Source organism: Symphalangus syndactylus, chromosome 8, assembly GCF_028878055.3.
Source record: "Symphalangus syndactylus isolate Jambi chromosome 8, NHGRI_mSymSyn1-v2.1_pri, whole genome shotgun sequence".
Classification (NCBI taxonomy): domain Eukaryota; kingdom Metazoa; phylum Chordata; class Mammalia; order Primates; family Hylobatidae; genus Symphalangus; species Symphalangus syndactylus.
In genome coordinates this window covers 22,787,236-22,805,490 of record NC_072430.2, presented here as the reverse complement: position 1 = coordinate 22,805,490, position 18,255 = coordinate 22,787,236, and the positions used below count along the sequence as shown (strand labels likewise).

Sequence of the window (18,255 nt, the reverse complement as noted above, 5' to 3'; positions counted from 1 at the left end):
CCTATAGTATTTCCATTTGGAATCTTTTTTTTTTCTGCCTGAAGAACACCTTTTAGTATTCAGTACAAGTCTGCTGGTAACAAATTATCTTTGTTTTTGTCTGTTTGAAAATGTCTTCCACATGCATTTTAAATAGATGTTTTTATTAGCATAGAATTTTACACTTTATCTGTAGATTTCTAGAAATATGGAGGCATATTTATGGCTTCTTGACTCTGGCTTATTTTCTTTGGCCAGTTTTGAAAAATTCTCAGATATCTTTTTACATGTGCCTCTGCCTAATCTTCTCTCTCTCCTCCTTCTAAGACTCCAATTTTATATATATTAGATCTTTTAATAGTATTTCCCTGTCCTTTATCTTCTTTTCTTTCTTTTCCATCCTTTTTTCTGTTTGTGATTCATCAGTGTTTTATTCTAATACACCTTCTGTCTCACTAATTCATCTGTATCTAACCTGATTTTTATTTTGATTATTGTATTTATCTAGTCTAGAATTTCCATTTAGCTCTTTAAAATCTGCCATTTTTTATATCTTAGAGAATTCTCTGTTGAAATCCTCAATTGTATCTTTTATCCTCTTGAACCATGTATGTATCATATAGCACTAGTACCTGGAGCTCCTTTTGGTATGTTTATATTGTGTATTATTTCTGCTTATTATCTTATCTCCTTATATGTATTGATATTATTGATTATGTGCTTGGTCTTGTATTTAACAAATTATTTGTAGAAATAGTTTGAGGCCTAGGATGATATCTTTCTCATGGAAGGAATATGTTTTCTTCTGGCAGACACCTAACTGCACTAGCAATAGAGTCTTACTTAACCTGATTTCAGGTACTGGATGATTTGAAGCTGAGCTGTACTCCCCTGCAAAGAACAGTCTATTCAGGACTGCCCTTATTCCTACTGCAGAGGGGCTTACCAGGGACTCTGCAAGCCTGTCAGAGAAGTCACTTAGGCTCTCAGTCCCTCCCTCAAGATCCTCTTCTAGAATCAGCAAGTACCCCCAGGCCCAAAGCAGGCCCCAAATTACATGCTCACTTTTCTGGATATTTGTTGTCTCTTAGATCTTGGAAGGGTAATTTTTTACTACCTTGTTAGTTTCCATAGGCCAGTATGCAGATGATTTTTATGTTTTGTTCAGCTTTAAAAATTATCCTTGCCAAGAGAGTTGATTAGAGTTACCTAGTCTGCCATTATTGAAAGAGGAAGTTCCCTTTCCTGTTATTATTCCTTCTTGATTTAATCTTAGAATGAGATTAACCCCAACGTTTCTATTTATATACCTGCATAGGTTCTCTGTGCACATATACCCCTCTACCATACCCTGTCACCATCTCCACATCCACACAGATCAACTGACTGTTTTCTAACAATATGTTAGAAGTAACTAAGAACCTAAAATTAAATATTTTGCCAAAACCCTTGTGATATAGTCCTTAATTTGCACTTCTAGTTCTTAAGCTTCCTTATTTTGTTGGTGTGACATTACATGTATGAAGAGAAATAATTAGATGAAGGGCAAGATAAGGGGAGATAGGAAAGCAAACATTCCCAGCATTGAGAAGGAAAGAGAAGCATGCAGATTGAATGCAGATTCACTGAGAGAAAATCAGTGTGCCTAGAGCATGAAGCAAGAGGAGTTGCTGAGACAGTGAAAAAGCCCAAATTATGCAGATCCTTAGGTGCATTATGCAAGAGAATATTCAAATTATAGTTTTAAATGCTTTGAAATCTCTTGCTGACTGTAAAGTCGAAAATGAATCAGAAAAGAGTGATGTAGGATGGAATGGAAGGGATGTAGTGGGTGAGGATCACTTGGAATCTGTTACCCTTACCTAAGCAAACCTTCAAAATAGCTTGGACTAGGGTGGAAGTAGCCTGGTTGGAGAGGTGGATGGATTAAAGAGATAGACAACAAAACAAAACCAGGACTATATGAGCAATAAAAAACCAAGAGCATCAAGGATAACTCCTGAAATCCTGGTTTGTAAACCAGGTGGGTAACAGTGGCACACACTAAGATGGGAGACTAGAGAAAGCCCACGTTAGGACAAGAGACTGGAGGAGGCCCAGGTGTTAGAGGAAATACCATGAGCTCAATTTTGGACTTGTTACCTTTGAGATACCTTTGAGACATCCGAAGTAGAGTTTGCAGAGAGTTGTATATACGGATGTGATACTCTGAACAGGTCTGCCTGTTCAGAGTATAAAAAAGTAAAATTTATACAGATTACATTTAAAGTCATTTGTGTGGAGGAGATTGTCTACAGAGAAAATGAAGACCAAAAGTGGAGAACTGCTATTGGAAACGTAATTTTACACCAAGAAAATAAGGAAGCTTAAGAACTAGAAGTGTAAATTAAGTACATATATCACAAGGGTTTTGGCAAAATATTTAATTTTAGGTTCTTGATTACTTCTAACGTATTGTTAGAAAGCAATCAGTTGATCTGTGTGGATGTGGATATGGTGAACAGGATATGGTAGAGGGGTATGTGTGCACAGAGAACCTATGCAGGTATATAAATAGAAACGTTGGGGTTAATCTCATTCTAAGATTAAATCAAGAAGGAATAATAACAGGAAAGGGAACTTCCTCTTTCAATAAAGGCAGACTAGAAATTCTAATCAACTCTCTTGGCAAAGATAACTTTTAAAGCTGAACAAAGCATAAAAATCATCTGCATACAGGCCTATGGAAACTAACAGGGTAGTAAAAAATTACCCTTCCAAGATCTAAGAGACAACAAATATCCAGAAAAGTGAGCATGTAATTTGGGGCCTGCTTTGGGCCTGGGGGTATTTGCTGATTCTAGAAGGGGGTCTTGAGGGACTGAGAGCCTAAGTGACTTCTCTGACAGCCTTGCAGAGTCCCTGGTAAGCCCCTCTGCAGTAGGAATAAGGGCAGTCCTGAATAGACTGTTCTTTGCAGGGGAGGACAGCTCAGCTTCAAATCATCCAGTACCTGAAATCAGGTTAAGTAAGACTCTATTGCCAGTGCAGTTAGGTGTCTGTACGTTGTTAGTCCTGCTCATTGCTGGGTCTCTAGGTCTCTAGCACCTCGCGGCACAGTGCCTTGAACGTAACTGAGCATTTGAGTGAGCATATATAGTCAACAGGAATCACTCAAAGGTAAAGATCCTTATCTTTGACTTCTTTCCAATTTCCCAGAATACATAGTATGATGCTGGGACTTGAATGAAATTAAAATGTTATTATCTTCAGAATTAGATTTTCTTTGGGCTACTTTTGAGAAAGATTAGGATAGAAGGTGAAAGTATTATGGCTGACTTGGGGGAAAAAAAGCCCTATTTCCTCTTGCTTATAGATATTTGCTAGACCTTCCATGGCTGCTTTGTTTTCTAAGAGAACTGTGTATAATTTTTGGAAAAAATATTGAATTAATTAAATATTGCTACAGTGAATCATTTGGAAGGAATGGTTCTTTATAGCTGTCACATCCATTAAAAAGATATTTCTTTGAAAAGCACATCCTTTCTTTGCAAAGTTTTGAATTGCTGCTTATTTACATTTTAAGCCTAAATTATGAAATTCCTGTGATTCTAATTTGTTACGTTTAAAAATGACTTAGCAGAGTACTGCAACTGGAAGGCTCAGTTGTAAAACCGTGGTCTTTAAATTGATTTGTTTTGATGTTCTTATGATTTGCATGGCAGCATATTTTATTGTATATTTACAATAGTCATATGATACTTACTATTGGTATTTCCTTTATGGAAAGTGTTCTTAAGGATATTTTATGTGTACCTCCTCATGAACCTTGCTAATCACTGAAATACAGACTTAGGAATGGTAAAACATATCTCCCTTTGTTATTTGTGTTTATTGTCTTCACTTCATTTTTCCCTCTCAGATTTTGATTTTCAGTGATCTCATCTAGTCCTTTACACCCTTTATTTTAGTGGTGGAATGTGGCAATCAGGGATAGAGAAAATACTGAGGTATAATCATTAAAGGTATCTTAGAACCTGGCATATTTCAATTATTCATATTTAACCTATTTGATAGTCTTTTATAAATATCATGATTTTATAATGAAGAGGGCTGTTACACTATTATGTTACTTACTAAAAACTCCCACATTTATGATCTTTAATACCCCAGATATTTTATATGTCCCAGATCTTCAGTATTTTAATATAGAAGTCCCTATTATTTAATTTCAAAATAATCAATGCTATCTCTAAAAATACACAGTTTGTAATTTTAGAGTTCCTTTACCTTTTACTAGCACTATTCATGATAAATATATTTTTCAGATTTATTTAATAAGATTCTTTTCAGAATTTATGAAATTTAAACACTTGCTCTTTTGGAGTAAGCCAATGATTTATTTGATGCTTTTCTATATTGTGTATTGTAAGGAGAAATATCTTCCTGATGGATACAATACAGGCTTGTTGGAGACAGAGCTATTTCCCTCTCTGCAAGGAGTGTATTATGTTGTTTTACAAAATGCTTTCTTGCACCGCTCATGCTAACTAAAGAGCGAATTTAAACACAGACATGTCTACTACACTTTCCTTCCTTGAATGGGTACAGTTTTTAAAACTTGGAAATGTACCATTAACTCTTAATGTCTTATTTCATTTTTGAGGAATTCAAGTTGGGATGCCAGCCGTACAATAGTAATGTAAGAGGAATGGTAACTAGCATTAAGGCATGCACTTAAGCAATAGAGGAATTTACTTTTCAGTGTCTTCCAAGGTCCATGAGGATGCACATTTATTTATCCAGAGAGTATGGATCTCACATATGTTTGTCCAGAGGGTGTGACTCTGTGGAGGAGAACACTTACTGGTAAGTATTGAACTCTTATTGTATTATGTTTCAGAAAAATATGTTTAGAAAATCAGTTGATTTTTAGCAGTGATGAAATCTCTTAGTCTGTGCTGGTTTCTTAACAGTGGACAGTCCCAGATGCTGAAGTCAGCACAACAAGAGAAAAACCCAAATCCTGATAAGACTTGAGGATTTTTCGAAAATTAAATGCAAAATAGTTGGGGCAAATGTTGCTGCGGGAGTCAAGACTAAATAATACAGTAAGAAGATATGAAGTTGGAGAGCTTCTCATGTTCTTCTTTTGTATAAAGTTTGCATACGTACAAAACCCAGGACTTTAATGACTTTAAGAGGGGGCAGAATTGCATCTCTTGGAAGTTAACAGACTCATGTGAACTGGAATGTACATTGTGGCCCTCACAATTGATTTTAATATTTATTTGCAAAGTCCTTTCTGTTTCTAAATAAAAGCTGTGCCTTCTGAAACCTGTTAGTGATGTATACTGGCCACATCAAATCTTTTAAAAGTGTTTTCCAAACCCCAGATTGTTAGTGTGGAAGAAATGTTTCTTTTGGGAACACTAAAACAAAGGGGTATGGGAGGATTGATTTCAGAGACCAATTGCTGCTTCTGCTTTATACTCTTAACATTCTTTCCCTCTTTCTCTCAGCCAAGAACTCTCATGATGTGTAATTAACTTTTGGTTGAAAAAAGATGTAAAATAATGTTTTTGTGTGTGATACAAAAGTTTAGAATAAAACAAAAATCAGCCACTCTAATATGTGGTAGGTTTTCTGGCAATTAACCATAGCACATAGACATTTGCCACAGGAAATGCCACTGCCAGATCTCCCACACCACCACATGAAGGCTTAGCATTGCTTTAAGTCATGCCTTAATAAATGATGAATGGAAGTGCAGAGTCTGTGAGGAAGAATTCAGTGCGTAGGAGTGTTTTGGCATCTGGTAGACAATTGTTTGTTAGAGTTGCCAGTTATTAGCTTGCTGGCCTTTATCAAAGTGCTTTACTATTCTGTTTCTTCTGCTGTAGAAATCCCTATGTTATCTCCTATTGTGATGACTGACAGTGTCCCACTGTGCTGAATCAAGAAGACTGGGTATATAGGTCCAAATCATCATTATGGTGATGTTAGGGTAGAAGACAGCAGCATGGACATGATAGAAAGAGGATTGAGAATACATTTTTATGTGATCCATTTTTGTTTTGCCTTCTATCTAATTCTGCCAATTCCTAATCTTTAGGACTCACCTCAAAATCTCTTGAAGCCACTTTTTGGGAGATGTGCAAAATGTGTGTGAAGGGAGAGAACATCAAGAGCAGAAAGCGTAGGTGAGAGGGTAAGAGACATTTAGTCACCTGGCAGCTGCTTACTGAATGCCTGCTGCGTGCTAGGAGATGGGGATACATGAAGCTTGTGTCCAGTTTTGAAAGATAGGCCATAAACAAATAAACATGTTGTGCATTGGATGATGGTAATGAATAAACCGGTAAAGGGGGGTAGTGAGAACTGGGGTAAGGAGGTGACTTTCAACTCGAAGTAGGGTCATCAGGGAAGGCCTCATTGAAAAGGTGGTATTTGAGTAGAGGCTTGAAAGAGGTAGGGGAGCCAGCCATATGGAAATCTGGGAAAAGGGGAACTGAGAACACATACTGTAAGTCATTAAAAGGACTTTGACATTTCCCTTGAGTGAGATGGAAGCCCATGGGAGAGTTTTGAGCAGAAAAGTGACATTATCTGACTTATTTCTTAAAATAATTCCTCAGGCTACAGTATAGAGAATGGATAGTAGAGGTACAATGATGGAATCAGGGACTGGTTAAGGGTTTTTTGAGTAATTGAGGCTGGAGAAGATGGTGACTTGGACTAGGGTGGCAACAGGAGAGGTGATTAGTGTTCAGATTCTGGATCTGTTTTGAAGGTGGACCCTTCAGGATTTATTGGTCTTTTGACTGTGGGGAGTGAGGGAATGAGAGGAGTTAAGGATGACCCCACAGTTTTTGGGCTGAGCAGCTAGAAGGGCAGAGATGTCATTTACTATTTATCAGGATGAGGAAGATTACAGGAGGAGCAGGTTTTAGGGAGAGATCAGTGAAGGTGCGAGCAACTGAGATTCCAACTAGATCCAAGGGTGATACAGACAGAAGACAGTGGATAATACAATAATAATTATTTAAACATTCATTTTGTACAAGTTGATAAATCACAAAAGTTCTGTTTAAATGATTTAAATCTTCATGAAGATGTTGCTATAATTCACATTTTATAGATTAGGAAATAATGCAGAAGGATTAATATTCCTAAGATCACTGATATGAAACTTTATTTTATGACTAAGTTCCAGGTTGTTCTACTGACTTTATTATATTATAAAATAGGCATATAAGGGAAATTTTCATTATTGCCATAATTGATTGAACAAGTAATACTTTTTGTTGCCTTTACATTACACATACAAACACACACACTCTCTGTCTGTCATAGAGAAGTACAGTAATATCTTTGAGGCTTATGTGAAAAGATAGTTTTTTTGACCCTTTGGTGCGTTGAAAACATACTATAATGTAGGCTTTAATTTTGGATATGCATTTTAAAATTCTTTAAATTGTGGATGGAGATGGCTATGAATATAATTAATTTTTAATAGCATATTCTTAAGAAATTTTCTTTTGAAAACAGTTTACTTCATGGTAATTTGTGTTCTCTTCAGTTGTTTAAAGGGGAAATATTTTGCATACTCTTAAGTGTATTCTTTTTCATAGTAGAATGTATGATATTTATTTTTTGAAACACAAATAATGGAAACACATGTGACTGTCTGAGCTTTGACATTGTTCTAGGTAGGATGACAAACTGTCACAATCCAAACAGGAAAACAGAAAACTTATCAAAAGTTTCCACTCTGTTGCTTAAGGGTTTATGTACTGTTTATAATTTTTATTCAATAAAGCGATGGAAAGTTACTTATAAAATCCTAAGATACTTAAATTTTATGTAGTCTAATGAGTTAAATGATCAAGAGCAGATTAATATAGTTCTCTAAAATAAGTACATATCCTTTAAGGTCATATGTCTAATTTTATGGAATATGACTAGTTTCTATAACCTTGGATTTTTAAAAATTATAATTTGTGATCTCTCATCTATGTAAATAGCAAACTCTTTCTGATTATACAGGAAGCCCTGCATGTTGCAGGAGTGGAAATGCAGTTAACGGCTGCAGTGTCATTTCTGACCATTCTGCAGGACGAATCAGTGTCAATTCATGCATATACCCACTCATTCCTCCAAGTCATTCTCCTGCATCTGGAGCACAGGGACACAGGTCAGGGGCCCGGCATGCTTAATTATATACTTGTTTATTGTTTTTTGTGTATGGCCATGATATTATATAAATACTGTTAGCCTGATGAGGATAACTGAGTAAGGCCATGCTGCCTAGGAGTTGAGCAGTGGAATGACTTAAAATAGCTATGGCTGTCTTCTTATAAAACCCACAAAATTTAATCTCCTTGAAAGCTGAAGATCCATTAATTCATCTTATGATTTATACCTTCTTCTTAGTTTTTTTCCTTTTCTAGCAGTCATGTTTATAGTATTGTACAATAAAAGAGCAAACCTTGCTTTAAAGATATCTCACCAATACTATTTTTAAAAATATAAAAATTTTCTAGTTGTTGGCTGAGACAAAATAATAGAGAAACTTTTTAGAATAGTAATGAAAATAATTATTTCCATTTTAACATTAAATGCTATTGTAACTATTAATGGCTGAGTTGAAACTGAATTTGAAGTGAGATGTTTAATTTAGTATGTTTTATCTGTGTCAACCAGGTGTCAGCAATGCATGGCTGGAAACTCTTCTGTCTGTTATAGAAGTATTGCCAAAAGAAACCCTACGGCATGAGGTAATACTTTTCATGGGGGCAAATACTAGTAAGTAAGTCACTCTAGGGTATTTTTTTTTAAAGGTTTCTTGTCAAAAATGATTTTTAAAAAAGAAAGTTGTTTTTCATTTTGAATGTAACGTGCACATTGGAGAAAATTTGAGAAATATAAAATATAGAAGGAAGAAAAAAGAATTCATAGCTCTGTACTTGTCCACTTTTAAGGTCCTGATGTATTTCCTTTCAGATTTTTTCCTATATATGGTTGCTGCTTGGCTTGCCATATCAGTGATCATACTGAATTTATATATGGCTGTTTTTCACTTAGCATTACTTTCTATATTATTTTAAACTCATTTGATAGTAGCTGCAGAATATTTTACTTGTGAAACATTTAAGCCTGTTTTCAGGCTTATATTTTACTATTGAATAGGACGTTAATGAACATTTCTGTAGAGCTCTTCCTATTTTTCAGATAATTTAATTGTAGCTTTCAAAAAGGAATTAATGGATCAGAGGACATTAATATTCTTAAGCTTTTGACTAACAATATGTGAAGATGCTCTTTTCCTGGACTTTTATCGGCAATAGTGTTTCTATTACATTTAATGGGCCAAAAATGGAATTACATTTTGATTGGAATTTTTAAATTATTATGCTGTTGAATATTTTCTCATATTTATATCAGTTTCTCTCTATTCCTTTGCAATTGTTTGATCCTATCCTTTAATCACTATTTATATGTGCTGTTTACTTATTATGGTTGCTAATTCTTTGTTATACTTACAAATATTATTCCCAACATGTTGTTTGCCTATTAATTTTCAACATTGAACAACATACTCTTCTCTAAAGACTTTAAATAAATTACAATGAGAGAAGAAGAAAAATGGAAAGAAAATGTATCCACTAATGAAAAGATTTCGTATTCTTTGAACATTATTCCTATATACATTTCTTTCTAAATATATCATGATTGAAAAAAGGAGTCATCAGCCAATGAAATGTCCTCTACTGACTTCATTAAGTGTCTTTGTCCTTTCTTTGTCTTCATACAGTTTATGGTCCTATCACAATGCTTAAATACTGGCTTGAAAATGGGAAGATTTTCTGGTTATAAGGATGTTTGCATACTTGATGCCAAACATCTAGATGATTATGCATATTTAAGTGTCGAACGTAATATAGACGTGCGATTTTTATATTTTTTGAAAAGCAATATGCTGTATAATGCAATTTTTACTCTAGAATACCATATTATTTAACATGTGGTTTCAAAGATTTTAGATGTGTAATTTATTCTAAACTTTTCACTTCTAAATTATCAATGCATATTCAGTAATTCCAGCTACTTTGAGAGGAAACAAGCCAGTTGACTATAGAGTCATAGAATTTTAGAAATTAAAGAGATCTTAGTAGGACATAGTCTCATTTCCATTTTAAATAGATGAGAAACTGGAGATTAGAAATAGCGAGATTATGGGCTGGGTGCGGCAGCTCATACCTGTAATCCCAGCTGTGTAGGAGGCCGAGGCGCGTGGATCACAAGGTCAGGAGATCCAGACCGTCCTGGCTAACACGGTGAAACCCCGTCTCTACTAAAAATACAAAAAATTAGCTGGGCGTGGTGGCAGGCGCCTGTAGTTCCAGCTACTTGGGAGGCTGAGGCAGGAGAATGGCATGAACCCAGGAGGCGGAGCTTGCAGCGAGCCAAGATTGTGCCACTGCACTCCAGCCTGGGCGACAGAGCGAGACTCCGTCTCAAAAAAAAAAAAAAAAAAAAAATAGCGAGATTATTTGGACAAACTAAAGAACTGGGACTAGAATCAGAGTCTGATCTTCATAGTGTTTTACAGTCTGTCAGGTTGTAGTATTTGAGTGCCCAGTATATACATAATGCAATATCAGACTTGGCTTATTGTATTCAAATGACAGAATTATTTAATAGGATTTATTTGAAGCTATCACGTTTTTCATCCCATTAGGATACATATAAAAATTAATTTATATGGAATAAAAATACATTTCAAGGTATTTAGTCATTAATTTGCTTTTTTCTTTTTAAAATATGTGTTTCAAAATTCTACTTTTATCCGTGCATACAGAGCATTGTAAAATCACCATAAACTTTACTTCAGTTTTTTCCTAATTGTTTTAATTGCATAATTTGTAATTATCTTTACCTTAATAACTCAGAAGACAAATAAGATAATCCAAGTTATTGAGTCATGAACCTCAAATCGTAATTCAGGTTCTTTAAAAACATTTAGAACTTTAAAATACTCTGCAGGAAATAGCTGACATGAGTGGCATGAATGTATAAAATTTTGTGAATTTTTTTCTCTAAATTTTCTCTTTAGATTTTGAATCCACTTGTTTCCAAGGCACAACTTTCCCAAACAGTCCAGTCTCGTTTAGTTAGTTGTAAAATTTTAGGAAAATTGACCAACAAATTTGATGCCCACACGTGAGTATTTTTATGTAATTTTTGGTCTACTTTATTACATTGATTTAAAATGTATAATGACTGTGTAACAATATATTTGTATTATTTCATACTGCATACAAATTTAGTTATATTAACTATTTTAACTTTATAGAATTCTCATGACGAATTTACTTATTCAGATGCCTTTCTTTTCAGTCTCAACTTTTCAGAATTGATAAGGTTAACTTTTTTCCTACTTCCTATCTTAATCTTCCCTATCTCATACCAAATATAGTTTTGAGGATAAAATGGCGTTACCTTATTGACTTTCAAAATTGGCAGCGGCTTAAAGATAGAATTTCTGCTTTTTTACACTGTTGTAATGAATTTGTTATTTTGAATAATTTAACTTATTGTGAGGTTTTATGGAGCATGTTTATAATTCATGTGCTACTTCTTGCCTGCTTATTAAATACCAAATGAAAGGAATGGAGTGTTTTGTAATTATGATACAAGAGTAAAGCTGAAGAATATTTTGGTTGATGGTTGCTAGACTCAGATATTCTACTGCTACGGCCTTTTATCTTAGCTATAGACATTTCAACTGCCAATCCAAAATTAACCTTTATTTTAAAAAGACTGTGTGATATACATAATTTACAAGTAGCTAATAACATCCAAATTTAATAAGATATGTAAAATACCTTGTAAACTTTTTTTTCTATTAAAGTACATTTGTTATTATTAAGGTGAGTTAAGATTTTAATGATAATTGGGAATATTATTCTGAAACACTCATTCATTTGCATGTTTCTTTTCTCCCCACCTTCAGCATTAAGCGAGAAATACTTCCTCTGGTAAAATCACTCTGTCAAGATGTAGAATATGAAGTTCGATCTTGTATGTGTAGGCAATTAGAAAATATAGCCCAGGGCATTGGGTAGGTATACTTTAAATTCCTTATGCCATTTCCATGAAAGCATGCCATTGAAAGGCTATATTTGATCTTTAAAAATGATCATAACAAGTACCTCCTGTATGTCTGGATTAAAAGAGATAAAGAGGAATGTGCTTAGCATGGTGGTAGGCATTTGATTAATGTTAATTTCTTTTTTTCTCATCTTAGTTGCTCAGTTATCGTTCTAGACACCTAGATTCAGGAAAGAAAAGATAGCCCAATATAAACCATACTTGGAATATGTTTGACTGGCTATTCTTTGACTATATTATTGGGTCATTTCAGATGGGATTGCAGTTGTCCCTCCATATCCTTGGGGACTTTATTCCAGGACCTCTTTTGGATACCAAAATCTGAGGATGCTCAAGTCTCTGATACAAAAGTGTAGTATTTCTATATGACTTGCTTATATCCTTCCACATGTTTAAAATCATCTCTAGATGCTAATAATACCTAATACAATATAAATGCTATGTAAATAGTTATGCTGTATTGTTCAGGAAGTAATGACAAGAAAAAAAGTCTGTACATGTTCTGTAAAGAAGAAATTTTTTTCTGAATATTTTCTATTCATGGTTGGTTAAATCCACAGATGTGGAATCTGCAGATGTTGAGGGCCGACTACACTCTAATGGAAGCCTTTCTGTAGCTCCTGTGAAACTTCAGGCTTCCAATGTTTGTTTTGTTGCTCTCCTTGTTCTTTTTTTTTTTTTTTTTTTTTTTTTTTTTGGAGAGGGAGTCTCACTTTGTCGCCCAGGCTGGAGTGCAGTGGCGCGATCTCGGCTTGCTGCAAGCTCCGCCTCCCAGGTTCACGCCATTCTCCTGCCTCAGCCTTCCAAGTAGCTGGGATTACAGGCGCCCACCACCACGCCTGGCTAATTTTTTGTATTTTTAGTAGAGACAGGGTTTCACTGTGTTAGCCAGGACGGTCTCCATCTCCTGACCTTGTGATCCACCCGCCTCGGCCTCCCAAAGTGCTGGGATTACAGGTGTGAGCCACCGTACCCAGCTGTTGCTCTCCTTGTTCTATGGGTGCCTGAAGCTCCAGGAGAGGCATAGCAGCCAATCTCTTCACCCATAAGAACTGATCTCATTTCAATCTTAGAAGTATGATATTAAAGGGAGTCTTACCTAAAAACCATCTTGGGACATCTTTTCTTTTAAAAACAAGATTCAAAATTGGTACAAAAATCATTGGAACCTCTCATTTTTAGCAGAAGTTGCACTGATTTCAACTGGTTCTTTGTTGCACAAGCTAGGACAATCAGATTGTGGTCATTTGTACCTTTGTTAATTTTTTAAAAATCTAGGCCAATATTTAAGGCTCTGAAAAGGCTTTTGAATGTCACACAGGGTATGGTAGAATGTCACACAGGGTATGGTGGAATGTCACACAGGGTATGGTAGTGTACTCTGTCTTGTGTCCACTCTTGCTAAATAGTATTTAAGTGTTGTGTTGGAAGTTTAACACAATTAATGAAAGAGTTATTTGTTGTGATTATTTTCATTTTTAATGCCCAGAGATAATTAAGTTGAATTTGCGTCACTGTCACGTTTTTGAAAAAAAGAGAGCTCTATTTAAAGATTGAATGGAAATAACTTTTACTATAGAGATGAAATTATTTTTCTTAAACTATTTTCTTTCATTGTTAATAAATTCAAGGATTTAAGTATGTATACAAATATATTTTGAGCAAAATTTATATGAAATAAATTTTTATGAACTTTGGATATGTTCTGTCACATTTTACTCTTTTACCTCCTCTGTCTGCATCCTGTATTTGCCGAATGTTTGTGAAGTACTGGTAATGTTAACATCTCTATCTGTATGATCTAGATCAGTCTCTTAGAAAAGTATTTTTTTTTTTTTGTGGCTCTTCAGTTGCTCAAGTCCTTGTCATGTGGTATGCTGTCTAATATGGTAGCCCCTAGTCACATGTGGCTATTTTAGTTTAAAATAAGGAAAATTAAAGAAAATTAGAGCTTTAGTTCCTCATTCATAATAAACTTATTTTAAAAAATGCTCAATAGTACCCTACTGAAGAGCACAAATGATAAACATTTCCATCATTGGAGAAAGTTCTACTTGACAGCATTGTCTTAGAGTCTTTGAGATTTGCCCTGAAATTTTTAAAAGTTTTCTACAGCTCTTAATAACTTTCTTGGGCTCTATCAACATCTTATGTCAATTATAATTGATGCCATTTTCCATCTTGTACCCAAGAAAGCTAACCACATCACAAGGCTCTCCTTAATCAGAGTGTTTGTCATTACAATGACACCTTATCATGAGGAATAAGCAGAAACAAAATGTTGAATACAAACTATTTGTGATTGTATTATAAATATTGTATACTCCCTAAAAGTATTTATATTATGTTTCATTCTGCTAGATAGGACACCTAGAGTCATATATCGTCTTCTATATAGAAATTAGTTACCGTAATTTCATGTATTAGGTGAATGGAAAATAATTTATACCCTGAAATCTAGATAGAAATATATTATTTAGGTTTCTGCAGTTACTACTGATAAGTTTTTCTAATTAGTCCAGATTTTTGCTGAAGCTGCTTAAAATGGAAAACTATATTATAATTTATAAAGTTTAATATAAACTCTTAGTTATTAAGATTTCTGTAGGTAATAATATGCTAGAGGAAGTGGGATTGATTTAAATCATTATGAAATTACTATTAATGTTTCTTATATGTATGGTGTGCTTTCCCAATAAGACTGAAAGCTTCTGGAGAGCAGGAACAGTATCTTTATGATTTTTCATATTTTCTGCAGCAACTAGCCCAGTCACTGGTTTTTAGTAAGTTCTTGCTACACATTTATTGATTTGATTTATTTTCTTCTATTGCTTATTGTGCAGGACAGAACTTACAAAAAATGTGGTGCTCCCTGAATTAATAGAGCTTTCTAGGGATGAAGGCAGCAGTGTACGACTTGCAGCTTTTGAAACTTTGGTTAATCTGCTTGACATATTTGATACAGGTAAATCATGTGGCTACATCTTTGCTTCTGAAAACAGTGTTTTTCTACATGTTTTATGTCACTAATAAGGAATAAAAGTAGATTTAGAGTTTCTTATGTTAAGCCTCCCTTCCTCTCCCTCTTTTTATGTTTCATTCTGTTTTGGTGTCTTCGTGGCTTTCACTTTTACCCTCATGGTGTCGTAGTCCATTTTGTGTTGCTATAACAGAATACCTGAGACCAGGTAATTTATAAAGGAATTTATTTTGGCCCACATTTCTAGAGGCTGGGAAGTTCAAGATCAGGCAGCCCCATCTGACCTGTTTCTGATGAGGGCCTCATGCCGCCTCATAATGTGGCAGAGAAGTGGAAGGGGAAGCAGGCCTGCAAAAGGGAGAGGGAACAAAAGAAGCTGACTTTGTAACAACCTGCTCTCCAGAGAACCAACCCAGTCCCACGAGAGCTAACCCAGTCACTTGTGAAGGAGATCTCAATACCACAGGAACTTCACCAGTCAACCCATGAAGGTGGAGCCAGTGGGTGGACCCATGTGGCCCCACCTCTTAAAGATTTCACCTTCCGGTATTGCTGCACTGAGGCCAAGCCTTGACAGGCATTTTGATGGAGACAAACCATATTAAAACCAGTACCACATGGCATACAGTGTTGCTACATATTCCATCTCTCTTTTCTCTCATCAAAACTTAACTGACTTGTGTGTGTATAGGGCTAAGGATTTGACTTTAACTTTTTCACCTAATTGACATTAAGACAGATCCCGAGACACTGTCTACATGAGTTTCCTCTCCTTAATAATATTTTAATGCTAGAGATCTCATGGCCATTGGGGGAGAAATTTGGGATGGGGTATTTGAGTGGGAGAGGGTAAAGAGATATTCGTTAGTGTTATGTAAATCATGTCACAAAGACAGTTAACTGCTCTACTGAATGTATGACTAGACTCTTGACTAATGCTGGATATTAGTTATCAGTAAACATTAACTATTTTGATAAAGAGAAATTTGGAGGAGTAAATGTCAAGTACTTAGGTACAGAATTCAATCGTATAATTATAGTATTACATTTACTTGGATTACCAACATTTTATCCGAACTCTAGGAAGCCTCTTAAAGATTATTGCAATATGGACAATAATTGTGTTTGGAAATTCCAGAACAATCATTTAGACAATATGACAAACCAGAGGAGTAAAACTGCAATACATGATAAGTGAATGAATAAATCTTTTTTCCACTAATAATGGGGCATCCCCAGGCTCCAAACTAGAACCTTGCCATCATCTTTGATCTTTTCTCTTTTACTGCCCACACCCATTTATCACAGAGCTGGGCCTAACCTGTGTTTGTGGCTTTATTTCCTACCATTCTTTCCCACTCCTCTTGTGTCTGATGCTCCAGTCCCACTTCCTTAGCATACCAGATTCTTTCACACCTCTAGTCTTTTCTCATACTTTTTCTTTCTCTATTGTTTCCTTCCCTCTATTTTTCTCCTAGCCATCTCCTGCTTCTTTTTTTTTTTAATACTTTAAGTTCTAGGGTACATGTGCACAACGTGCAGGTTTGTTACATATGTATACATGTGCCATGTTGGTGTGCTGCACCCATTAACTCGTCATTTACATTAGGTATATCTCCTAATGCTATCCCTTCCCCCTCCCCCCACCCCACGACAGGCCCCGGTGTGCAATGTTCCCCGCCCTGTGTCCATGTGTTCTCATTGTTCAATTCCCACCTATGAGTGAGAACATGCGGTGTTTGGTTTTTTGTCCTTGCGATAGTTTGCTGAGAATGATCCTTCTGCTTCTTTAGTTCCCAGTTTAAATACAGTTTCCTCCCTGACATCTTTCTAAATCCTTTATACCAGGGGTTGGCAAACTATGGCCCTTGGACCAAATCTGGCCCGCCCCCTGTTTTTGTGAATAAAGTTTATTGGGACAGAGCCACACTTCTTTGTTCACGTATTGTCTGTGGCTGTTTTTGTAATGCAAGAACAGAGCTGAGTAGTTGAGACAGAGCTTGCAAAGCCTAGAATATTTACAAAAAAAGTTTATAGATCCCTGCCTTATACCAGCTATTAAGACAGTGATCACACTGTCTTATATTTTTTGTATTTGGCTTTTTTGCCGATTTACATTTCTCAAAATCAGAGACCATTTATTATTCATATTTCTACTTCTACTTAGTTACAAGGCTTGTTCTGTAAGAAATATAGTGTGTTGAATGAATGTCATTTAACAAAAATAGTAGATATGGCACCGAAATGTAATGATAATAGTAATAATAATACTCGTAAGCCTGTTATAGCATTTTACTTAGTATTTCCAGAAAATAAAGAAGTAATTCATTTCTGAAATTTAAGAAAACTGTGAGAAATTTGGAGAGCATTTAGAATTGAGACTTAAAAATCGCCAGTATATCAGATACTTGTGACCTAAGCAGATGTACTCAAATAACTGATTAATTTTTTAAAGAAGAGCCATCTAAGAAGTAAAAGTGATGAGATTCAATACATAGAACATATTATAAGCTAATGTAATTTTAGTAAAAAATGATAAAATGGGCTTAAGCTGTAGCATGGTATGAGATGTGTGTAAAAGAGAATAAGAAAAGTTTCCTTTGCTTACTGTTTATCTATTTATGTTAATGGTGTTAGAATTCTTTTAGTTATTCAGACTCAAATCCTCAATCATCTTAGCTTTTTAATTCATAATCACTCTTTATATTCTGTTCCCAATGGCCTGCAGTATGAAGTCCAAACCCCTTAACCTGACATTAAAGTTTTTGATCATTTCAAGCCTCCTCTTACCCCTTTTTCACCACCCACCTCCATCATTGTTGCTTTCAGGTATTTTCTGTTACTATGAGGCTAACATAGTAATTTTTCTTTCTGGAATTTGTGTGTGTATTAGTTTCCACATGTGCAATGTGGATGACTGAATTTAAAGTATGTATTATTTTGTTTTGTTTTCCAGATGACAGAAGTCAAACTATACTTCCCTTAGTGAAATCATTTTGTGAAAAATCTTTCAAAGCAGATGAATCAATTCTTATTTCTTTATCTTTCCATCTAGGAAAACTATGTCATGGACTATATGGTATGATATATCCTAAGAATTTTGAGACTGTAGATAATTTTTCCCTTTTTTTTCTACCTCA

General features: G+C 35.1%; 1 protein-coding gene across 4 annotated transcripts in view; it reads left to right on the top strand.

Moving 5' to 3' along the window:
* Positions 1-18,255, top strand: part of PPP4R4 (protein phosphatase 4 regulatory subunit 4) — a 125,958-nt gene that overhangs the window by 58,429 nt on the left and 49,274 nt on the right. For 2 of the 4 annotated variants that reach the window (XM_055288294.2, XM_055288291.2), the window contains exons 4-9: positions 8,008-8,155; positions 8,665-8,738; positions 11,078-11,184; positions 11,978-12,085; positions 14,979-15,100; positions 18,072-18,194. In XM_055288294.2, the coding sequence (XP_055144269.1) occupies positions 8,008-8,155; positions 8,665-8,738; positions 11,078-11,184; positions 11,978-12,085; positions 14,979-15,100; positions 18,072-18,194 (682 nt within the window). Of the gene's footprint in view, positions 1-4,723; positions 4,828-4,934; positions 5,296-8,007; positions 8,156-8,664; positions 8,739-11,077; positions 11,185-11,977; positions 12,086-14,978; positions 15,101-18,071; positions 18,195-18,255 lie in introns of those variants that run through there. The other 2 variants (XM_055288293.2, XM_055288296.2) reach the window with 2 other exon arrangements.